The sequence below is a fragment of the Sardina pilchardus genome, chromosome 4 (genome assembly GCF_963854185.1).
Source record: "Sardina pilchardus chromosome 4, fSarPil1.1, whole genome shotgun sequence".
Taxonomy (NCBI): domain Eukaryota; kingdom Metazoa; phylum Chordata; class Actinopteri; order Clupeiformes; family Clupeidae; genus Sardina; species Sardina pilchardus.
The window spans coordinates 10,874,238-10,900,222 of NC_084997.1; the positions used below are offsets into that span (position 1 = coordinate 10,874,238).

At 45.9% G+C, this 25,985-nt stretch overlaps 1 protein-coding gene across 1 annotated transcript in view; it reads left to right on the plus strand.

Annotated features, from left to right (window-relative positions):
- Positions 1 to 2,522: 2,522 nt before the first annotated feature.
- The window catches only part of spegb (striated muscle enriched protein kinase b), a 63,278-nt gene continuing 39,815 nt past the window's right edge, over positions 2,523 to 25,985 (plus strand). The window contains exon 1 of the mRNA XM_062534127.1: positions 2,523 to 3,656. Coding sequence (XP_062390111.1) covers positions 3,230 to 3,656 — 427 coding nt within the window. The 5' untranslated portion in view covers positions 2,523 to 3,229. The remainder of the gene's footprint in view (positions 3,657 to 25,985) is intronic.

Consider the following 25,985-nt stretch of genomic DNA (forward strand, 5'->3'; position numbering starts at 1 on the left):
GTTTGCCTTTTCAATGTAAGACAAGTTTTACGAATTGTTTATTTTTCGTGAATCATTGCCTAATAGCCTAGGCTATAAAGGCAGAGACTTTAGACCTTGCTGAAGTTAAAGCTAAGCAGCATCTGAAGTTGTCTAACCTTAGGCTATTTCGACTAATGACCCTGCTTTTAACAGTCTGTCACTGGTTTCAACAAAAAACATAAACATAAAAGGCATTCCGTTGTAAGAGAATGAATTAGGTGTAATGTGAACAGATGAGTCATTAAGCACCTCTTGAAAGTCCCAATAATCTACCCAGAGCAAGAAGGCAGAAAACTAGGCAACTTATTTCACCAATGAGGAACTACCAAAAGATTCTTGACCTAATGTCATTGCTCACGTGGCCTTTAGGTAGGCTACAGCAGAGACACTTATATATCTAAAAAGACTTTGGCTACAGTACATGATTCATCAATGTGAAAGGAATCCCAACATAACATGATATCCTTTTTTGGTTGTGGTGTAATAACACAGTAATTTTAAGATCTGCCAAACTGGTTTAGACCCCTTATGCATTTTAAAGCACATCCAATACTGCAGCAGATGTATTAGTTGAGAAAGGTCATGTTGCATTTGCAAATATTTGTGCTTATGCCAATGTTGCATTAGAGGAAAACATTTTACTGGGCATTACCATCATGATCCAACTGTGACTCTGATATGAGGGTAAGGTGATTTCTTCCTGTGCCAGACTCCTCTGTTCATCTGTCAAACACTATAACGCATTTCACAACTGTGTTATTAACAGACCACAACCAGCATGACTGTGGAGCTGCTGAGCAAGTGGTCTGTGGCACGCCCACAGGGAAGCCACCCTTGTGAAGTGCGGAGGCGTTTGGATGGCATCAAAGACATCAGTCAGCAGGGGGCGCCTGTGCACAGGAACAGCACCATGAGATTCCACTCCTCATCCACCACAACACGGCGACAAAGGCTGGCATCTGAAGAGGTAAGTGCATACTATCTTATCTTCCTCCCCATCCTTGGCATCCCCCCCTGCCTCTGTGACAATGTCGTTGTTGAGTTCGTGAGGTGTGCATGCATGGTAGTCTAGTGTATTCTCAATGGGAGATTGTGACTTGCATGTATGTGTGTGTGGCTGCACTTAAATCGTTTATTTGCCATTCTTTCTGCTTCCCTGCTGTTATGTTGTGGATGCTGGAACCCCGTGCATGCCTCTCTGTAGCTCCACTGGCTTCCTCCCACTCACCCAGAGACCTGTGCACACCAACGCACAGATTGCTCGCTTTTGTCCAAAGAGCGGTGTTGTTTCCATGGCAACCGGCCCCAGAGGACAGACTGCAGTCAGGGTTGAGTTTCAAAGGGGGTGCCTGAGAAAGAGGAGGCGGGAGCTCATGTAGTTGGCATGGAATTTAAGATCTGTATGGATTATCATGGTCCACGCTGTTGCAAGCTTCACTTGTGTGAAGCCATTTTTGATAGCGAAGGGGGAAAAAATGCAGCCTAAGGCTGTTCGTTTTGCTCATACAGTATTTGATGAGATTATCTGAGATTGTTTTATCAGTTTGGCTGATTGTTTTATCAATAGGCCTTTTTTTTCTTGAGTAGCAGAAAGAAGCCCACATTAAATAGTTGCATTAGCAAGTTAGCAAGTGCATTTTGATTTTAAAAAATATATATAGTTGTTAAGTATGTCTTTTAGTATTTCTCAGCGGATCACAACAGGAAGTTATAAAGTATTTGATTGGAATATATACAGATTCTCTGGGCCCCAAAAAGTAATTTGTAAAGACCACTGTGGATAATTGGGTGTCATAGCATGTAATTCAACATATTCTCCAGCAGATGGCAGCCTATTGCACTGTAAAACTTAGTCAACAAAGTTTAGTTTGCTCCAATGATTTAATCAACAGGAATTCTTTTAATGTCATGCTATTTTGTGTACTGATGCAGAGAGCAGTCATCCTCACTCTCCTCTCAGGCGTAAAACATACTTTAAAGTGATTTGCATGGGTTTGGAGTGAGAATAGATAGCTTTATGCAAGAAGTGCTAATCCGGTCAGGAATGACACTGCACACTGGCACCATAACACTTAACCACGCAGGCAAGCATGCCACAGATGTCTGCTGAAAGAGAAGCAGTCATATGATTTGACAGCATATTGGTATTGCTGTGTGTTGTGTGAGGAGCTACTGTGAGACACGTTTGTGGTGAATTGGACATTTGCGCTGCCCTGGCCCATTTGACGTCTTTGGTGGGGGAGGGCTCGGGGGCGTCTATCTTTGACACATGAATCAGATGTTGTTCCTCGACCCCTCCCTCTCGAGGCTTCGTGTCACCCACCCTGGAGCCTGTGATTGGCCCCGTTCGTCACAGGTCCAGGAGTTGTTGGGGGAAAAGGCGGGGTAGAAGCATCCGGGCTGTCCAAAAAATTTGACCTATCAGGGTGCAGCTGTCACTTGAAGGCTTAGAGGGACTCTGCTGTCACCCTTCCCGGGGGACTAGACTGTTGAGGGTGGGTGAGATCATGACTGAGTGTGCCTAACTCTCGGGCAAAAAGGGGGTGAAAAAAGTTTATGGACCGTAGGCGTGGCGGAATCAGACGTCTACAGACTTGAGAGCCGAGTGTGTTTAGAGTACGAGGGGGCACCTCAGGAGCGGCGACCAATCTCCCGTTGTTTCCTAAGACCTGGAAGATTTGAAACGGAAAGGTGGCGAGCAGTGGCCAGCGCTTCCAAAAGGCAATCCTGAGAGTTGTTAATGCAACATGATCCTATGGGACTTGCTCTAAAAATACCATCAGACGGGAGTTCATGAACCACCTCTATCTGTGTAATTGGCTGCAGATTAGGCGTTTTGTTTTCACCAATCTAATTGGACTTACTCAGGATGATCAAAAGTATATTGCAAAACGTAATGGCACAAGTAACCCGAAGGTAAACCCTGTTTATTGCATACATTTTGGTTGTTCTTTCAGACAGTTGCTTAGAAACATACTTCGTATTGAACAGAAGCATTACATAAAAGCAGACCTTTGCCACTGGAATCTGAGTATGAGATGCAATGATCGTGTGTGCTTTTGATCGACTTTGGACAATCCACAGGAACAGAATAGTAAGGCTCAGGGCCTAGTTTCAAAGCAACACCTCAAACTGATTCAGCGGCAAAGCAGGGAGTCCCGTAGCTCTGAGATAAAATCATCAAGGCATCAAAACAAGGAGGGCAGCCATGAAAAAAGCAGAGGTGCAGATGACGCTGAAGAAGGGCGCAGATGATGGAGCGTATGGCGTCGAACCTCCCAGCCCTCGGCTGGCATCCAAACGGGCCAGAGTGAACCAGGACCAGCAGGTACCAGATCCTGAAAGCATGGTGTATCCCACTCAAACGCCGCCCGTGTTCATCCGGAAGATGAGGAACGCGGCCGTGGGCACGGGATGCGACATCCGTCTGAAGGTGGCCGTAGCGGGAGACCCGCAGCCCGAACTGTTCTGGTACCACAACGACTATCTGCTTAGCATGGATAATCAAGAGTATGGGGGCCTGTGGATCAGAGACTGTAAACCCAGCGATGCTGGCCTCTACACCTGTATTGCCACCAACTTTCTAGGAGAGGCCAGAAGCAGTGCGGTCCTAGCTGTCCTGGATTTGGGAGAAGGTAACTGAATGAATGAATGAATGAACGAAGGAATGAACGAACGAAGGAATGAATGAATGAATGAACGAATGAATGAAGGAATGAAATACCACGATTACTGATGACTTAACAGGCTTCCAATTTATGAGAACATTTCCAAAGAAGACATTTCTTCCAGAGATCGAAGTCATAACAAAAAAAAGAAAAAATACAATTGTATTCAAAAATGGTGATAATTGTTGACCTTAAACCTTACAGAGAAAGAGATTAAAGGCTTGTGTTATCAGTTAAATGCACCAAGGTGACGAAGATTCAGTGAAAATGTGATAATTGGCTTCATAAGCAACTCATCCCTGTGATGTGCCATTCAAAATGGTGGGTCACGAGGAACACAGATAAGATGGGGTAGCCGTATCCTCTTCAGACACTTTGTTTAGTCCGAGCTCCATGGGCTTCCTCCCTCTGGAGGCCACTGGGTGCTATAGAATGATGGTGGCAGCTGGGAGCCTGAATCGATGGCTGCACCATCTTAAAGTAGAGCTGTCAAATACTGCTGTCAGTGAATGGGTTACTACAGCTATAACCGTGTGGTCTAGATACAAGTTGCGATTGACATTTTACAGATTTCTGAGAACAAAAAACTACATTACTTTACTCTATCCAGTTTTAAGGGCAGTTGGTTCATGGCTAATGAAACAACTTGCAGTTATAGTATAGTAGTGTATTTTTTGTTCATTTAATTTTTCTTAATGTTCAGAACGGTAAAACTGTTTTTGGACCAGTCAGCGTCCTTGATAGTAACAGACAGACCAGGCGAGTTCATGTTTGCCAAAATAGGCTGTGTGTAAGCGGAGTTGAGGCTTCACTCATGGCACTAATCTTCCCCTTCAAACTGTCACCCATTCAAACATGTTAAACTGCCAGGGCTGGATTCAGGTATCCCCATGGTTGCCATTTCACCTGAAATAGTGTACTGAGAACTAGTGTTCCTTTGGTGTTTTTCCGCTACCTTTGGAATGAATTGTCTAAACTCATTGGCATTTCTAATATTACAAACATGAATCTGTGGTTATGTTCAAAAAATGTTTTTTTTCATCCCATGCCCATAAGATATGTGCTCACTTGGTCTCTTAAGAAAAACAGTTGCACAACTTTTTTGGGGAAAAATATAGCGTTTCACCACTGTGTCTGATTTCCAGTATTCCCAGCGTGGAAACGGAAAAATCTCTCTCTTTCTCTCTCCCTTCTGTCTTTGAAAGGCAACTCTCCACGGCTGGATGGCCACACCTGTTGTGTCACTCAGGCGTCTCAGTCTTTACCCTTGCCCAGTCCCACTCCACTCTCCCTCACTGTCTCTCTCTCTCCTTCTCTCTCTTTCTCTCTCTCTCTCTCTCCGCTGCCGGTTATTTATACCCAGGAATGTGCCAGGCCTCAGATTTTTGTGATGTTAATAGGCCATGGCGGCTCTTGTTACACAGGAAGACATCACGGCTATTATTAGCCCAATGGTGAGGAGACTTGCCTTCAGCCGCCTATAATCCAATCGACTTGGGCGAGAGGTGTTTTTATTTAGATCCACATTCTGCTCCTATCAATACACACCACCCAATTATCAATACGTGTAATTATAGCATGGGTTGAAAATAGGTCCGTGCCACAGACTTGGCTCGATGATGTATTGCATCAGCTGAAAAGAGCGGGCCTCAGTGTGGAGGCCAGGTCTGATTTTAAGTCATTTTAGCATTTTAGCAGTTGTGCAGTGATCTGCGTGCGACGTGGCCACTGTGTGGCTGAATGGAGCGACTGTGTTGCCTCCGCGAAGCTCTATTGATTGCGTGTTGAAATCTTGCTGATAGGTTGTTGGTACCAACGCTCGGTTGCGCGCAGAAGCCCTTTGTGAGCTCCTGATGTATAATGCATTGTCAGGCGGCGCTACGCTACAGCTGGAGCTGCTCCCACCAGCAATTCCCTTGTAAGTCGTCCGTGCTCAGTCAAGCAGGCGTCACCTGCCTCTGTTCGGCAGCGGCGGGTTTTCTTTGGAGGCCCTCTTTTACCTGTCTCCGCATCAGCTGTTACAGCACTGTGTTTGCTGTACAGCTGGTTTGAGCCGTCGGGGGAAAAGTATCCTGAGCGCAGGGGAATGGAGAGCACAGAGATGAATGTTTAGGAATGTACACCAAACTAGACAACCATTAGTGAGGCATTAGTTGTGTTTATGAGTTTCAAACATCGAAATGATTCATTTTCATTTTGTCGTAGTATATATACTGTATGCTATTCGACTCCTACTGTATGATGTGTTGCTGTTATTCTAGCACAGTAGGATTTCCCTTCAAGAGGACCTTATGGTCCTTGGTAATTAGCACAATAGTCATGATTATATGCTGGGTGTGGTTCAGAATAGCAGCACATAATGTTGCTGCAGTTTTCATTATGGGGAAGCTTCTTGCAGAGAATGTGATTCTGCTGCTGCTGCTGCCCACACACTGTAGTGTGTCAAAAGAAAACTGTCTTCTTGTAGGAAGATTATGTCTGCCAGCTGTACCATCGCTGACACACACCACACACACACACACACACACACACCACACACACACACACATGCGCGCGCGCGCGCGCGCACACACACACACACACACACACACACACACACACACATGTGCTGAGGAAAACTCTAACAACATTTGCAGTTCAGTACAAAATAAGATGCAGTAGCCTGGATAAAGTATAGAATCCTGAGTGTGTTATGTTTTCTCCCGAAGCATCTGTTTGTTAATCTATCTTGGCTTGGAGCTTTGATTGTTTTGTCATCCATGAACCCTGATGGAGAATAACGGAGGTCTGAGCTGCTGCGCTTCCTTACTGGTGGGAGCTGCAAATTTAATTTGGTCCATTTGCAGATAAAATGATGAGAGAGAGGAGCAGTGTAGGCCGACAGCACAGAAGCAATGAAGATATACACACACATATACACACACACACGCACAAACAAACAACACCCACCCACACGCACAAAAAACTTCATTCATTTGTGATGTCAGATTGAATGCATATGAAGCATCCAAAGGCAAGCCTCAAATACACACATTGGATACACACATAGTTTAGTGTATAACATTTGTGTGAAATTGGTTGGAATTGTTCCACAAAGCTGTTTATTATTCAATCAATTCTGTCCAATCAATCTCTTGCCATCACAAATCCAGGGCAATAGGTGCATAGAGGAGCAAACAGTACTGATATCGGCAGCATACTACAGGGATTTGCAGTGAATGAGCAAAGCTTTAAATGTCAATTTCATATGTTGACATGCCTTTGGCCTCACTTACTTTTGCAGTAAAATCGAACCTTTTATGTCTCTCCATTTCACATACTGTATGAGTTAGATAGCCAACAGTATTGACCTGCTTTATAACCTGCCAATTAATGGAGCCATCCAGTTTTAATTTGGTCAAACACATGCTGTTTTCCTGCACATGCTCCCTGAGATCTTAGAGAGTCCTGTTCAGATGTGTTGATTAATTTTTGCTGAGATAGAGAGGCATACAAACTCAGACACACACATTTACTGATCTAATTTATGTTGCGTTCGATGCTGTAAATGTTGTTTGGTGAAAATCAGATGTTTTCTGAAAATCAGATGTTGACCATAAGCACTCGTTTCTGAACGACCTGACATCAGAAACAGTTGGCCAATTTCCCCCCTAGGAACCTGAGATGTAAGCAAGCTTCGTACTGGGAGACATGCACCACTTGTCTTCATGTCCCAGACAGTCGCATGCACCGCACTGTAACTAGTATGGTGCATTTGAAGTCTGTTGGACTATAAGTGTCAGTGGATTACTCAGCCTTTTTGGTGTATAGAATAATAAACATTCTAACGCTGAGCTTAATTAAGCTAATACATTTTCTGAATCAGCCTACATCATGGTTATGGCTACTATAGTATGAGATGTGAAGTCAAGTGACTTTGTCTTAGTTGGCAACTGCAAGGTTCAAGACTTTACTAGTGCTCGTAAAATGCCATGGAAATAATAGCCGTCATTCATAGCAGTCTGTCTTGCTCTATCTTCAGTCTGTATCATTACAGAATAGTATGTGATTTATCACAGTGTGCTCGAGGAGGAATTTACACAAGCCCAAATTCCACGGATATAGTCATAAAGCCAAACAGTCTCCACATTATTTGATGCGGCACTTTTGCGACAGCAGTATTTGAGGGTCATGGTGCATGATTAAAGTTTCTTGCTGAAATAACTCATATCCAACTGGACCACATTCAAGCAATCATGAAAGCACTTGCATCACCAGTTATTAGTTTCATACGAGATGTGTGGTGTCACAACAGATCCTGTGTTACACACCCATCTTATACTGTATCTTTAGGCAATGCTATTGGGGTCCAAGAAGCAAAAGCTTACACTTGTGCTTTAGCTGCATACTTTGGATGGCTGCTTGCTGTTGTCATTGTAGGGGAAACCATCTGATAGAAAGTATGTGTGCATTAGTCCGCATCTTCTATACTTTGCTCTTCCTATTGTGGACGACTGCAGTGTTACTTCAGCAAAGGTTGTGAGCTACAGTAACTGTGTAGGGTGTATGCTATGGTCCCAAAAATAGTGCATTTGACTCATCAGTGTTGAAGTGAGGGAGTAGGAGAGGCCCTTAAGGCTATCACAGAAGTGGCTGAGGGAGAGAAATGCACTATTTAAAAAGAGCTGAAGATATCAGTTAGAAAAGATGGGGTATCTCTACGACAATTGTAATGCGTGTTAAATATGTTTTTCTGGATTATTGTAGTCAGACATATTTTTTTATCAATTGCCAAGATGATTAAAGAGGAATCTCTTGCGGCAAGAGGGTGTATTGAGAAGTATCAAAGGTGTCCACATATGCGTTCACAGAAACAAGAAACCTTAAGGTAGGTTTCATACTCATTTTTAATCACGCAGAATTACTCCTATCCTATAGTCCTGTAGTAGTATATCATGTAATTTAGATTATTTGTATAGCACTCGTTGACAAGTTCTCTCAAGATGTCTCAAAAGAGTTTTGTTTTTCATAGGCAGTGATAAATGCTGAAAATGACACTAGGGCTATGACATTGTTGGCCTCAAGTCAGTACTGCAGACATGGGTTAGGCTGTTTAGGTTGGTGATATTAGTTAGCATTGCTTCATAATGGGAGGCTCAAACATGCTTTTGTTAGCTCAGAAGCCACAGAGAGGAGAAAGGCATGATTGGATTTGCTAAGGGTCCCATGAAAAGCCATCACTGCTGAGCCACAACAAGACTTCATTTAGATTTTGAGCCTGGTGGCTAAGCAAATACATCTGACTGTGTTAAGAAAAGAGGTGGATTAAAGGCTAAAAAGAAACCAGAATTTGGTTAAAAATAACAAACCTTGCCATTATCACCTCACGGTTGCATGCTCAGTTCCATTTCGGTCTACATATATTTTTGTGAGGTCACAACCACCTTGACCTTTGAACATCAAAATGTAAACAGCGTCCTTGAGTCCGTGTCGTGTGAGTGTTTGTCCTGAATTTGAAGACATTCCTTAGAGGCATTTCTGATGTACAGTGTTAACAAGGACATGAGGTTACACTGACTTTGACCTTTGAGATTGTGTTCACGAGACTATGATGTCATAAGAATCTTGACCTTTGACGTTCACTACCGAAATCTAATCTAGTCTTTGAGTCACATTTATGAGGACATTACAGGCCAGGATGGACAGACGACTCAAAAGCCTCATCTCTCCGATCATTGCCACGACGATTACTCTCTCCTTCTCCCCCCTTGCCTGCGTGATGTTTATATTTGTGTTCATTCTTTGGTCTCCATGGACACACTCCTGTCCTTGTGTGGCTGTCTCCAAAGCAATGTGGGTCATTAGAGTAGAACTGTAATGACGTGTCATGGATGGATTACTGTCCAGTGATGCAGCACTCCTTGCTGGAGTAAGTCAAGCAACAGGTGCCATCTGTTCATAGCATGGCTAATGCTAATTCAATAACTGAGGTATAGTCTAAGAATATTACTCATTGGTCCGTACAGTAAATGTGCTCTGCCAAGACCCGCGCCCACTGGCTACATTCCATCTTATGATCGACACCATCTTCACTCCGTAATCAGTCAATGGGAGTGATCTCCATATAATCTTTCTGTGGCGTTAGCTCTCATTTACGGGCAGTGTAGCGTTAGCATATGAGCCAAGGGTCAGTGGAACACTGTTGGAGAAAACCTATTTAAGGGACAAATAAAATGGAATCAGTCGCAACAAATCAGGTCAGCGACGCCTCGGGAATCTTGATGAGGACGGGCCTGGCTGTGGCTTAATTACCTCTAGCTGCCGCTGACAGACCCATCTGGGCTTCCTCAGCCTCTGAACTCAATGTTGATTAAATAGATGCTTAGCTCCATCCCTTAGGAAGCCAAAGCCAGCCAAGGTGAGCGCAGAGAGGAGATCCTTCAGACCCCAAAGCACAGAACTGGGTCAGAAGTCGGCAGGTTGTGCCACTGGAGATAGTCGGCAGCGAATAGTAATCCTGCAATAATTGTCTTTTTTTTGTTTCTCATTCATAGGTGTGGAATGTATGTTATCTCTAAGAGATTGTTATGATCCATATTATTATCCAGTCATACTGTAGTAAAGAGGAAAGGTTCCATGTTATAGCATTTTTAGTCTTGCTGCTTGCTTGCTTGACTTGATGAAATGTGGCTACTGGAAGTCAATGGAAATGATTTGGTTTCTCTCCCAAACCTGCTCAACAGCTTTGCTGTTTGCTTTTTGAATCTGTATTCTGCACTGAGATATTGAACTCCCCTTTGTAAAGTATTGGATTAGTTCAAAAATTCCAATTACACCAAATGTTACTCTGTCCCCTCCAGACTAAAAATAAAATCCCGAGCTCCAGTAAGTTGCCCTTGACACATACTCTAACACAATGTCTGAGAATACAAGCCATTACAGACGCATCTCTTTCATGCAGCACAATCAATTCAGCCCAACAGCTTAAAGCAATTATGTTAATAGCAGTCTCCACCGTTTCCATGACCCTGAAGGCAAAGAGGGCACAGCATTCTCGCTGCACCCACGGTGCACACACTGTGGGTGCAGACGGACCCCGCTCGCTGGCAGGTCACCTCACGTGTCGCACGCCACCTGCGGAGACGCTCGGGCACTCTGGGATTTCCCCCTCAGCGCTGCAGTTGCTGCTGCCGGTCAGAGGGGAAACGTAAACAGGCCACGTGGCACAGCACCTCCGACTCTCACAGTCACACGTTTGGGTTTCGGGAACAGTGCAGTCATGTGCCATGGGTGAGGCCTAAATTAGGACGACGTGACGACCAGATATGTCTCCACGCTCACTCGGTTCACACAGTCCCACAGGCTGGGGCTGAGTTGCACCTTATGTAAAATGTGCAAAACAACAGGCTGATTTCATTAGCTTCATCCACAAGAGAGGTCTGTTGGAGCCGCTTTTATAGCCAGCTCCTCTCATGATTGCATTCAGGTGATGCAGCGGCACTGCAAAAAAATAAAAATAAATAAATAACATTTCTGTAGCTGTTTATCAAAACACAGTCTTGGAATAGCATTAGCATAATTTCACTATTTCTTATGCAAGTTGACCTTGACGTTATTTTGAAGTAAGCTCGTGGTATTGCCAGAGAGGGTTGGAATCATCAAGGATCCTTTGGTATTGCATTGCTGTAATTCAGTAATCAGGTTCTGAGCATTGCCATCACACCACTCAGTATGGTTTCTAAAGTAGATCCAGAGGCAGCTTGGTTCCCTGAGGCGAGGCCATTTTCATTATCAGCTGGTGCAAGCACCCATCTGAAGGCTTTTTAGTCAGGTGTCTCTCCCTTCTAAGATGCATTAAGCATACAAAATCTGTCAAAAATATGACTTCCTTGTTTGGCTTAGGTCATTTCTTTTGTGTTTCTTGTGCATTGTTGTTGACTGTTTGTTTCCTGATTACAAATGAGAGGACAAGCATTATAGGGAGCAATGGCTGCTTTATTGGCTAAATAAACAAGCCTCTGTAAACCTGCCTCCGGCCCCCAGTTGGAGACCTGATTCCCTGTAATGGCGTCTGGCTCTCATGTCACCTCCTGCAGCTCTGTTTTGATTGAGGTGGGCTGCCGGCGCGGCGCGGTGCGTTACATGCTGGGTTAAATTAAGCTCCGGTGTGAGCGCCCATTTTGGTTGCTGTGCACCAGGCGACAGCAGCACCCCTCTCTGTCCCCCGTCAGGATTACTCTCCCTGCAGGCTCGTTTCAGCAGGGGTGACTTCGTAGCCCATCACACAGCCCAGTCAGGCCCTCCCTCTCTCCAATTATCAAAGGTGTTTGAGAGTATTCAGATATATTTCATACCCATCTGGGGTGAATTCATTCTGACAATTTCACTTCATTAGTAATCATATGCATGTGACAAATAAACATCCTTGTATCCTTGTGTCCTTGTACCCTACTCTGATTTGAAAATTCTTGAAGACTTTAATCAAAGATTCTTGAATAGTTTATGCAAGAAGGTTCTATGTGGTTTGGCCACCATAGTGTTGTGTTTTTGTGCCTTGTGAAAAATCAAAACAATGTGAAACCATGTCCCTGTGATATTTGTTGAACTGAAATTACACATTTATGGCAATAGAGGGTGCTTCAAAACGTGAATGCTTATTGAGTGAATAGTCTGCAATGTTCTGTGAATCCATCACTGTAATTGATAGAGAAAATGTAATTTATCTGAGGCGCAAGACCGTGTCATCCTTCATCGGAAGGAAAGAAGAAAAATCTGTCATGTTCCGGACAAGATGAGAAGGGCAGATGGCAGGTTGATAGTTCTTTCTTTATAATATAGTTATTGTTGCCCTTTGATGTTCCTGTCAGTCAAAATCCCACAAAGAGCACCCCTGTCAGCTGCAACTTCTGAATCACAACCCAAGGGTTTTCTGTGAGGAAAACGCCATGTGTGAGAAAAATATGAAAACTGAGCCATGCATGGTTTATGTTTTACAATATTTGTTTACATGAACTTGTGTGATGCATTGTGACATATTATAGCAAACATTATAGTTACAAAAATCCAACAACCACGTTTTGCATGTCTCCAAAATGTTCTCAAAAGTCATGGAGAAGCCAAGCAAATCTGTGTCCCTCAGAAACTGGCAAATGTTCCTCTGCAGAGCTCATGCCTCAAGACACTCAACCCAGCCCCATAAAGAGAAGGGGATTTCCTGTTGCACAACACCATCTTCACACTGACAGACATGGCAGAGAGGGGGCAGATGAACGAGTGTGATCACGCAGAGGGGAAGGGGAAGCAAAGTGGGCTGAGAGAGCAAAGCCAGAGCCAGTTTGGAGTGCTCTAGTGGGAGGATGAGAGGACTCAGAGAGAGAGAGAGAGAGAGAGGGAGGGAGGGAGAGAGAGAGAGAGATTAAAATGAGGAAGAGGGGGAGCGGTGGAAGGAGAGGAGAGTGAGATGAGTGTAAAGCACATACCAAAGTGGAGACAGAAAATGGAGGCTCACAGTTCTTATAGTAGGGTGCTGATGGACAGCATTGTGACAGCGTGGGCTTGTTATTGTTTGTGTCTCACAAAGAACACACATCACAGAGCAGAAGGACAACACTAACGGTTATCTAATGTTGTGGATACGCTTATTTTATATCCCTCCTGCTACTTACAGTGCAAGTGCACACTCATATCAGTGGCTAAGAGCGTGCTCCATCGGGAAGTGCATGATGTAGGCTTCGTTAGCATCGCGTTGAGCCGCAGCTCATGCATTGTTGTTGTCTTCCTTTGTGTTCTGCTATCATAATCTGTTTGGCGCTGGTTGGATTCTTGCCACTGACATTAATGCAGATGCATTCGAGCAGTGGCACTGCTCCACGATGTGTTGTGCAATTTTGCCCGCCGGGATACACCATTTGACGGCGTGGAGGTGATTGATACTCTCCTACCAGTTGGGTGGCTGTGATGCCAGAGAGGGAGCTTTGACGATGCCGCGCATGTTCTCAGAGGAGCCAATTGATTATGTATGTGTGCGAAGTCTATCATTTTTCCTCCGGTTTGTCTATTAGGTCTGACAAGCAGACCTGCCTCCGGCCGCTAACAGGCCATGATTACTGACATGTTTGCTGGTGGAAAAGGGCAGCTATCCCCTGTGGACCTCTCCTTCGCTCAATTCCTCCTTGCACTCGGGCCGATCCACAGCGTAGCTTACTGTAAAAGATGACTAAGCTATACCCTCCTCTCCTTTTTGCAGAGCACATCAAGAACTCAAGAAAAGATGAGTCATTTCTCATTCTTCGACAGTGTTTATGAGCAATGACTTGAGTGATGTGCTTGGTCTATGACTGTTTCAGTGCAACTGTCTTTTGCATTTCAGAATTTATTTATTATATTTTTGCTTTGTTTTACATTTAGTTCCATACCGTTTTGCACATTAAAGGCCATGCATTCCTCATTTTCACACAGTGGTGATAAAAACACCACAGTACGGCTGCAATTTTGAAATCTCTGCAGCTAAAGAGCAAAATGGTCTTTAGCCTCTGATGTGTCAGTAGCAGCCGTCTCTCTAATGTTGTTTTCCCTGGACGGACAGACAGCCCTCGGATACACTGTGACACTAGCGTCTGGCGCCCGCCATTTTAGCCGCATGTTTGCCGCCTGACGCGAGGCAAATTACCACCTTTTCAAAGAACCTTTTCTCTGTCACCGGCTGCAGGGCCTACGTGATGCACTGGAAAGGTTGCTTGTGTCTGTGTGTGTGTGTGTGTGTGTGTGTGTGTGTCTGTGTGTGTGTGTGTGTGTGATGCTGTGGGTAGATAGACAGCAGAATTGGTCTGATTGATACTTACATTTACAGACAAACAGACACACACACACACACACACACACACACACACACACACACACACACACACACACACACATTTTTTGCATACATTTTCTCTCTCTCTCTCTCTCTCTCTCTCTCTCTCTCACACACACACACACACAAATTCTCATATACAGTACATACTTAATGCAAATGCATGTATCACAAACACAAACACATTGTGCACGTATACATGTATATCTCCATACTCACACACACACACACACACACACACACACACACGCTCACTAATTTATAAGCACACAACACTACATCTCTAAAGTGCCCGGACTATGAGATTTATGTCCACCGCCCCTTGTTAAATGGAGTCGTTTTGGTTATTACACCGTGCTTGGAGCTGTGCAGCGATTGCTCCACATTTCATTAGACGGCTCCCCCAGGACTAGGTGGTGGTGGTGGTGGTGTGGATGAGGGGGGCGGGTGGAGGCAACCTGCTGATGCAGCGATCCTCTGGAGCCCTCTAGCAGCGCTGCTGATGCTCCTGCTCTCTGGACCCCGTGCTGGGGACCCTGGCTCCGGGGCCGGGACGCTCGGGCTTAATCACCCCGGCCATTAATTCCACAATGACAACGCGACGCAGGGCTATTGTGTGTGTGTGTGTGTGTGTGTGTGTGTGTGTGTGTGTGTGTCGTGAGTGTGTGTGTTTGTTTGTATGTGTGAGTGAGTGTGTGTGTGTGTGAACATACTCCACATTAAGGAAGCCATTATGTCCCTTAAAGCCCCTGCGGGAACTATCTGAACTCCTCCATCACGGAAAGTTTTTCGGGGGAGATGAGGGTGAGTGAGAGTGAATGAATGACTGAATTCCTCTCCTTTCTTCTCCTTCTTTATATGTGCACCAGACACTCTGCACCAAAGCCAGTGACTCATCCGAGAAAACAAATCAGACGCAAATGCAATCAGGAAGCGGTATAGCACACACCCAGACGTTGTGTGTCGTTTAATAAAACAACCTCATAAACATCTGCGGTTTCCCACACTGCGGTAAATGCATTAGGTGATATGAGTTTTGCATGTTTCAGCCCCTGCAGTTTCAGGTCTTAACAGAATCCCATTCCCCTTTACTGTCTCTCTTGAGCCTCGGACCCATGCATTATCCTGTGATGTGATGGGCCACTGGGCCTTATGGACTGGCGAGGCATGTGAATGACCCCGCTGTGACTCGCCTACCTACTGAACTACATGTTGGTGACCGTCTGAAATGATTGAACGAATGATTGATGTATGATGAGAAGAGGAGGGGGAAAAGAAATGGGAGAAAGACAGAAAGAGGGATGGATGAGGAAAGAGGGAGAATGAGAGAGGATGAAAGAAATATAAGAGAAAAAGTGATGGATGAGGTGAGAGAGAGGGAGAGAGAGAGGGAGAGAGAGAGGGAGAGAGAGAGCGAGTGAGTGAGTGAGTGAGTGAGCGAGTGAGCGAGTGAGTGAGCGAGTGAGCGAGTGAGTGAGTGAGTGAGTGAGAGAGTGAGAGAGGGATGAGGTGAGAGAGAGAGAGATAGAGAGAGAGAGAGAGAGAGAGGATGAAAGCAATACATTGTAAAGTACACCGTACAGTCAGCTGGCCTGGCTCATGTTGGGCGGCCGGCGGAGGCCACTTGGTTGGATAGCGCCGAGTGTTTTGATTGCTGCAGGGCACAATCGATGGCGGCCTAGCGGCATGCGAGGGGAGCGCTGTGCCGGCCACTGGCTTATTGATCGCTGTCTGTCAGGGATGGATGGAGCGAGGGAGGTAGAGAGAGAGAGAGAGGGAGAGAGGGGTAAATAGCTCGGGGGCAGACGCATGCGGCGAGGAGGTGTGTCAGGGGGAAGGACCTGCGCAGGAATTGACTGTGAATGTGGCGGTCGGCAAAAGAGACAGTTCATAATGGCATTTGGTCACTATCCGAGAGCAGCTTTATCACATAATGCCGGCCAGAAACATCCATTATTCTCATTTTTTTTCTGGTTGGTGACTATTGATTTTTAGGCCTCAATCCATTGCTAGAATCAGTCAGTGGTTCTACTGAATGTGATATTCCTCCGAAATCCTAATCAGTGGCAACTAATAAACGCTGTCATTTGCAGACACATTAAACGGGGATGTTTTTGTATTGTGCAAAGCGACTGTTTTGCCTACAGAAATCAAATCAAATCAAATCACCAGAGTGCATTGACTCCATAAAAATTGATGAGATGAAGCCTCCCTCCTGATATTTTCATAAGCAATTGGGCCCTGACACAGCGTGACTGTGTGTGTTTGTGTGCGTACGTGTGCGTGTGTGTGTATGGTGTTGTGATACTGAGGAGGACACAGGTGTGCTCAGTGATGCACTGAGGCAAGAGAGCGAGCAGCATGATTACAGGGAAGGTGTCTGTGTGTATGTGTGGGTGTGAATGTATGTGAGGGTGTGTGTGTTTGTGTGTTTGTTTGTGAGCATGCATGGCAGCAGGTGATGAGAACGAATGAGCGCACCTGTCAGTCTGCCATAAAACCTCACCCCCCCAAAACACACACACACACACACACACACACACACACACACACACACTAAACACACACACAAACACAGACACACAATCACATACAGTCACCACTGCACACAACACAAGCTGACACCGATCCCGCCCCCCCCAGCCCTCGGGTCTTTGTTCTGCCTTCCCACGCCTTTGTCTCAGTGACATGACCCATTCCAGCATGAAAGATGGAGATTTGTATCAGAGAGCAGCAAATTGACCCAGCCACCCAGTGCTGCGTGTCTGCTCGAGTGTGTCCCAGCGAGCCGTGCGCTGCCTTTGTGCCCTGTGAGGTGAGAGATCTGCTGGTGTGTGTGTGTGCTGATGCGAGCCCATCTCCACAGTTGAGCAGGAAGGAACACACGAGCGCCTCTTTGTCTCGGCATTCCTCTTTGCCCCCTAACACGAGCTGGAGAAACGCGCCTCCTGTCTGACTTGGGGTTTCAGCATTGGGGAGAATGTGGTCTGTTCAAACAGTGCTGTTGAATTGATGCAAAATGGCAGTCGTCTCTGGTGGATGCTTAGCAACTTTGTTCATCTGGGAGTGAAATAGAAATGTGAAATGTAACGTCATGTGAAAAAATCCATTTGCTTCCGGATGCTTACAGAAAGAGTTGACTGGGGATGTAGGGTGTTGGGGGATCAGAAGTGAGAGAAAGAGAGAGTGAAATAGTGAAAGAAAAGAGAAAGAGAGAGACAGAGAGAGACAGAGAGAGAAGGAGGTTGGGAATGAAAGAGGGAGGGGGGAAATCAAAGCAAACTGTGATAGAATGTGCAAATGGCTGGTTGTTACTTAGCGAAAAGGCGGCATCGACTAGTGGCTGCCCTGACGTCACAGGCATTGATCCCAAATATATAATGCTCCGCTCGGGGTTAGGAGCCTCCCTTCCAGTGGCTGCTTAGCCCTCTATTGACAGCAGCAGGGACACTAGAGTCTCACAGCTAAGAACAGATTGACAGGAAGCGAGAGACAGAGAGAGAGAGAGAGAGCAAGGAGGAGATGAAGATGCACTTGTGTGTGTAAGACAGGGAGGAGAAAGTGTTTGTACGGCACGGCGAGAACGAGAGAAGAGAACAGAAGTGAGAAAACAGAACAGGGGAGCGTGTGAGACGGGGGACAGAGAGAAAAGAGGGAGAGAAAAGGAGGGAGGGAGAGAAAGACAACAAAGCACTTATAAAAAAGGGGGGGTTTGCCAGGCTGCCTCCTCCAGCACAGTTCTCTGGAGGTCTGACTCACTCCATCTCTCTTTTCCGCTCGCTCACTCTCAGGAGGAATTCAGGCAGGGAAAGCGCTCTCTCTCTCTCCCTCCCCCTCGCTGCCTCCATCCTCCCACCCTACCCCCTACCACACACACACGCACGCACGCACGCGCGCGCGCACACACACACACACACACACGCACTCACTCTCACACACACACACACACACACACACACACACTGTGCTCTCTCTCTCTCTCTCCCTCTCTCTCTCTCTCCCCCCATTTCTCTCTCTCTCTCTCTCTCTCTCTCTCTCTCCCCTCGCGGCTGGCTGCTATTGTCTGCGCTGGCTCCTCCTGAGTTGATTATCCTGCTCTCCTATTGGGGGGCTTTTTTTCCCTGTCCTGTGGCTGCCTCCGCCGCCTGGTTATGTGTTCAGGCTCGGCATCGATGCGCCGCTCGAGCGGAAACTCCGGGGCGTGCTCAGGGTCCGTAAGGCGGCGAATGTGTGTCACCTGCTGAGAAAGTGTGTCAGAGCCGACAACAACCCCCCCTCCCCCGACCGCCCCACAACCCCCACACCTCCCCCCACCACCACCCCTCACCTCAGCAGCCAAGGCTCCCAACTCTCGCGCGGGCTAATGCAAAACCTTCTCCGGCGTATGGACGCGCGTGGCTGGATTATGTTGTAGGGTTAGGGGGGGCTCAGCACAGCAGCTCCTGATTGCGCTCTGGTCCTGAGGCGAGAGCGTAGTGTGTGTGCAGCGCAGCTCCACGCCTGCAATATTCCGCCGCCCGCTTCCAAACTGAATCTCAGGAGCGCCTGCGGTCATGCTCTGGACGGGGAGCAGAGGTTGCCGGCAGGTGTGACCACCACCACCACCAACTCCCCGATTTCGGAAGACGTCAAGTCCGTGCCTCTGCCGCGCAACAAAAGACCGGGATTTCTCGCAGCCATGAAGAAAATCTGGTCCAAAAAGCGCTTTCAGGTCAGTAACACCTACTCTTGTTTACTTTCATTTTTTTGGTTTGTTGTGTCTCATCTACTAAGGCTAAGTCAGTATCATCAGCTGAATGTGTTTTTTTTTTTTTTTTAATTAGCATTTTACCTGAGTCAAATTTGATTCAGAGATTTGTTCTAGTTCTTTTTATTTTTTTTGCTTTGTATCTGTTCAGGAAATGATGCAAAGCCCTGACATGCCCCACCCTGAGCCTGTGAACAAAAGACTCGGGCTAAATTGGCTAATTGTTGTGTTTGCTTTGCATGGCATTATAAGGAATCCCTCTGTACTCAAGTGCTTTCATGATTGTGATGCACTGAATGTCATTCGTCTCCTGCCCTATAAATCCTGTGATATGCATGCCACAGACAATAGAAGGGCTACCCTGGGGGTGATTCCCTAATGTTATTTTTTTGTTTTTCATTATTATTTTATTCTATCTGGGTTGTAACATAGATAAGTTTCATGCAAACAAAACACAGTGATGTTTCACCGACAGTGTAATGCGTGGGTGCTAGTTTGGCATTTTACTTCTTCACCTCAGAAGGATGGAAACATATGGTATATCAGCATGTCGGGGAGTTCTGCCTATGTGTAATAAAGCAAAAGTGCTTGTGGCAGCAAACCCATTTTCCCAATGATGCTGATTCAAAGATTTTAGCCGTTGAAACTGTCTTTTAATGACCCTGCAGTGAATCATCTTTAAGAGTTTCTTACTGGGATGAAATCTGTTTTTGCAGGCAATTTTGCAGTAATATAAATATAAAAATGCAAATGTTTTGAAATTGAATAATTGATTTTCGTCTTGAAGACAGCACATGGCTATAATTAGTCAGGAAAGATTTTTTTTTTTTACTTCCTTTGTTGTTTGTTGTTTGCTGTAAGGAGTTGTTGCCTAGAGTACTATTATATAAATCAATAACTTGATTTGTGATGTTTACAACCTTCTCCTTCGGTAAAAGGAAATGTTTAGCCACCCTCCCTCCATACATCATCTCTTTTCTATGTGTGATGTGTTGGCACAGAGCACCATCTTCTGTTTTGCCTTCCACAGAGAGGAGTGATAGTGGCGGGGGTGGGAAGGGGGGGGGTAGAGGGGGATAATTGGATCTCTGTCTGCAGTGGGAGACAGGCGGGAGGAGGGCAGAAATCTGGGCAACAGAGAGAGATAGATACAGAGAGAGAGAGAGAGAGGGAGGGAGGGAGGGAGGGAGAGATATGGAGATAGAGGGATAGAGGGAGAGACCACCGCAGACACGGTCGTCTCCTACTAACAGGTGGATGACGCTGATATAATATGACAATGCCTCAGTTTCTACCAAACAAACTGTATTTTAAAAAAGCTTTTTTTTTATGCAAAAAAAAATATTGATTTGATCTGATTCATATTCATGTCAATATGTTTTCTTTTTATAAATCAACCATTGAATTTGTAATATACTGTACGTAAGCTTATGAGGTCAGTTGACGGTAAGCCTAGCCACAAATAAGTGTCGGTGTAGCTTAGACGTCAGGTTATCAAAGTGCCTTAGCAGGCCCCACTGTGTCCAACAGATACAGCTCATCAGTAAACACAGTGTGCTGTTGACGAGCCTTTGTTCCTTTCTGATAGTGGCTGCTTGAGTGACGGCGGCTGATGGAGAAAACAGCAGCAGCAGCAGCAGCTGTGGCTGAGGCACTTGTGGGTCTCTGCTGGCTCTTTGATGAAGTGAATAGAAGTGAAGTGGCTAGAACGGGAGCGGAGCGGAGCGGCAGGGGCGACACGGCCCGGATTAGATAGCAGGAGGGCCGTGCCCACCAGACGCACTTTTTATGGAGCCTGACAGAGACGCGGTCTGACAGCGAGACCTCAGGGGGCAGAAAGAGGCTGGGGGGTGGGGGGGGGGGGGACTGACACGGCAGCGGCTGAGTCGCTTGCCACTGCAAGGCCGTGTCTGGAGCTCTCCAAGGTGCTGATCAACATCCCCCAGAAACGTTTATCATAAAGGAAGCGGCTGGAAACGGCTGTGGGGAAAAAGGTGTCCTTCACCATGAATCATCACACGCTGTAATGACCAAGCGATGGCCTGTCCTGCGGCTAACTAACTCTGGGGAGAGGGACTATGCACTGTGTTCAGTGCCTCGTATTTAATAAGAGGCCAAGCTGTGCCAACATCCAATTATCCAGGTAGAACACTTAAATATGCATAACATTAATGGTTTCCCACAAATAAATTATTATAATTCAAAATGAAGCGAAGGTGAAGAACCAAATATTGGAATTGTAAACTGAATCACTGCCACTAAATTCTAATGGCAGCTGTCATCAGAAAAAAACGGCCCCTCTCCAGAGACGGGCCCTGAAAGCGAGCGCTCGTCTCGTCTCATCTCCATACGGCTGACCCATTAAGTGGCGCTGCAGCTCTGGTGTGTGCGGTGGCGCAGATGGCCGTCCCGAGGTCCTCCCTTGGTGGCATGCTCTGTGTGCGCAGGGGGGGGGGGGGGGGGGGCACAGGAGCCAGGAGACATTTGGCAGGTCACGCTGGTTGGGCACCGCACTGGAAAATGTAACAGGAGCTCGCTTCAGCAGCTCAGCGCCACCGCCACCGCCACCGCCACCGCTCTCACTCGCCCCGCCACCCGGGCCTCAGAATGTCCTGGGACAGCAGAGAGTGTTCGTGACGCCCCCTACCCCCACACACCACTCCCCCCCCCCTGACACACACACACTCCCATGTTCTCTTGCCCCCTAAGCACTGGCACTGACGTCATGCTCGCCCCGCCACTGTGCCAACTGTGTTAAATCACTGCCTGTCAGGCATACCAGGTGAAATCATTTAGCATACGGAGAGAGGAGTCTATGCTTGCGTTTGTGTTTTTGAGGAGAGACATATGGTGTCATAAGATTGGTGCTTCATGCTGTTTGTCTTGGAGCACTTAAAAGATGAGCTGCTGAAATGTCTTGGTGGCATTTGCATTTTCCCTCTAGTTCATGATCAGTGATTTTGTCTTGAGGCGACATAGAGAATCTATGTGGTGTGCATGACATGCACGGTCTGAATGCTTTGAGGTTGCATGGGCATAGACGCATTTCCCTTTTAGTCTAACTTGTCAAACTCGTGCAGTCACCCTATTGCTAGCATCACTCGCCTTGCAGGTGCAGACAGCTCATTCCTGGCTTTGTTTCCGTACAAAGGAGGTCAAAGCCAAAATGAACGCTTGCCAATAAATAATTCAGCGTCTTCGAGGGCCCATAAACGCTGGCTATTGTGGAATACGACTGCCAGAGCACTTGTGATGTCCTGACAAATGGATTGAATCAGCAAGGCTGTAATTGCCATTCCCTGTCTCCAGGCCTCATCCCCCCCCCCCTCCCCACCACCACTCCCAAAGATTCCCATATTCTCTGCTCATTCCGCAGCGCTCCGAAAAAACACTCACGCATATTCGCCCATCGCTAATTCGGCCGGAAAGAGAGGGTCTGTGGCAATTCGGAGAATAGAAATCGCCTCGGTGCGCCTGTCAGCCAGTCAGATTGCATTTCTCTCGATACCTAATGGACTGGGAATGACAGTGGGCAGACGTGCAGGCCGGCCCTGTCTCTCCTCTCCCTTCTCTTCCTCCTCCTTCTCCTCCTCCTCCTCCTCCTTCCGCCACCCAGCCCACGGCCATGTCTTATTTGGCTCATTTGTCACATACATGTGCATTGGTGAGGAGTTGGAATGAGCAAGCAGGCAGGCAGACAGACTGAGGGGAACTGCTTCAGTCTCTAATAACACCACGGAGGGGGCTCTTTTCTTTAGACTTGCAATCGCTCCTTTTGCAGAGACACAAAACGGACACACCAGTAAAAAAAACACCAACAGTAAACAAATATTGTTTCAGAGTTTTGGGGAACAGCGCGTTTAAGCCTATCCCTGATATTTCAGATACACGGGTGCATTGCTTCTTTAATTACAACGACCGAACGCTGCCAAGCACGCGGTGTATCGGTGAACAAGGCCAGAGATTTTTCCAGAACTGTGTGGAGCCCACAGACGCATCCAAGTATGAAATCCTCGCAGGCATCCTGTGCCCCACTGGCCTCCTAAAACACATTCCTCGGCTCCATCACTACGCCGTCTCCCTGCTAACCTAGTGTTTCGGCCGTGCTTCAAAATGGGTCAGAAAAAGCCAGTAAAAAAATTCCCTGGGGATTGGCAGCTGTCGGCCGCCTTCTCTGATGGAATGATTTTGGAAAAGGCTTTCAAGTCCTGCAGGCTCCCCATCCTTGAGTGTGTAGCAGGGTAGATCTAATAGCAGCGGCTCTAAAAAAAAAAAAGCATTCATAAAAAAGTATTCATATCACAATTTTGACCACAGTGCATCTACGTGCATAGACAGAGAGTAGCGATATGCACACCAAAGCACTATTAACGAGGTGCTGAACTTTAAAGATCAGAAGAAAAGGTGGCACTCTGAGGGTGCAGCTACAGTACAACACTGAGTGCTCGTGCAGGTGGGACTCGTTTCTTGTCCAGCAGCGTGCTTGTCATTGTACTCCTCTGCTGGGTTATCAATCTTCAGGAATGTCTGTCTGTGTATCTGTCTTTGACTCTGTTCTTTGTGTGTCTCTCGAACCGTTTGACTGACTTTACAGTTGGCAGGTGTCTTTCCAAGGGCACAAGTGAGTGCAGTGTCATGTGTGACATTGTTTGGATAAAAAATTGGGTTTAGTTAAAAGAAGCATTCACCGGCTCTTGCCGCTCTCATCCCCAACACAGCACAGCACTCAATCATTGAGCACCTGCAGCACACTAGTGAGTGCAATGTTGAGTACGATTATTGGATGTTAAATCCAAAAGAAACATTAAAAGACATCAAGACCACCTCTGAGTGTGGCTTGATTGCTGGCTTAGAAACATTTAGTGGACCTTGACCTCAACAGAGAGAAGAATAATGGGTTCGTTAGCTGCCCCGCATACTGTAGGACTGAAGCAATCCAACAGCACCTCAAATATAATGGACATTTCAGACTGTCACACTTTTGAAAAGATAAGCTTACTGAGGGGACTTCAGCTGAAAACGGAGTGACAGGGTGTGACGTCACTTATGGCAGAGACTGTTCTGTGAAAGTTAGTTACAAATGTCATGCCACTATCATGTGATTATCATTCCACAAAACGTGTTAATCTTTTTTGTTATCAAGGCTTCGATATGATCGAACCGTATCCTTATTTCAAAACAGGTGCTAGTGTAATGTCCATTTTGATCTATAAACATTGTTGTAAAATGTAGGTCTAAATTATGCTTATTGAATGCTTGGTTGGAATGATGGTTCTCCAATTACAGAGCATCATTCCACTTTCAAAGTACTTGCGGCTATGTCATTGGGTTATGGGCTTTTGATAGGAATGAGCATGGTTTGTTTGGACACTGCAAGAGTAAATATTGACTTGGCCTTTGGAGTTAAGAAGCATGTGGTGGTGATGATATCATATAATTTCTATGCTTTTACTCTAGTATACAGTACTTGAACCATATACCGTACTTGAATCTTTCCATCTTATATCAAATATCAGCAGCTTGTTTATTCTGATAAGATGTACTAACATATTCTCTCTCTCCTTCTAGAAAACCGGCCATTCAAACCGAACATTCGGACGGTTTACCCATGGTGTGTTTGGTTTTATAGATAACACAAGGTTATTACACAAAGAGATCCTACTGAGTGTGCTAGACGTTGTTGTGTGGTCCATAGGATTAAGGATGCTGGTTCAACCTTTGCATTGCGATTACAGGGGAAAAAAATAAATAAATACACAACAGCAAAGTAATATACTGCAGAGAGCAGTGCCATCCAGACGCCTTGGAGGCTGATCAGAAATCCCAGAGGTGATGCAGACCAGTCCTCTAAAACCAAGCATCGGCATTAAGGGGCTTTAACCTGCCAGCCAGGCGATATTGAGCAGGAACCACAAGGCTCGCTGTGATGGCGCTGGCGTCCGTGGGGCTGAGCTGGACCCTGTGAGGCGAGAACAATTAGAACCAGGACTCTCCACGGGGAGCCCGTCGTCACGGCCCAGCGCATGACTCAAAGTGGATTTTTGCACTTAACAGAGGCGTTAGATTTAAAGCACCGCTCGCTGCTGCAGATAGCATGCACAGGCCATGCCTCTCCTATAGCCGTCTTACTTAAGGGCTTGTGCTACCGGTTTGAGTAAGAATCATACATCCTTAAGTTACCTATTGGCCAGGCACTGTCTTTCTGTCCAGTGGTCTTTCTGTTGAGTATTCTGTTTTTGTTTGTTTAATCTTTGGTTTTAGTTCATTTCAACACTGTCAAGTTGTTTGTGATGGTGGTGGTGTATTTGTTGTCTTGTGTGTGTGAAGCAGATGTCACAGATGATGATTCTAATTAATAGACAAGCCCTCTCCATCTTCATGAACAAAATGAACTGGAGAATTAATATTGTGTTGTGTTAATAGCTTTAAAACAAATTATCCTCTGTTATTTGATGAAAGATTAAACCAAGACAATTGTAGCATCTTATAATGAAGTCTGTTTTCTTATTAATAATTTAACTGACATATCTGATGTATTCATTATTTAGTCATACGTTTTTGCTGTTACAACAGCCTTAGTCTTGCCGCATTTTAGCAAACAGTCATTATAGACAAGGGAATAGATATATGAAATATGTATTTGGGGAAAAAAAATATACGAAAATTAATCTCATACAATTCATTTGATTCAGTGGGATTGAAGTGGAGTAGGTTG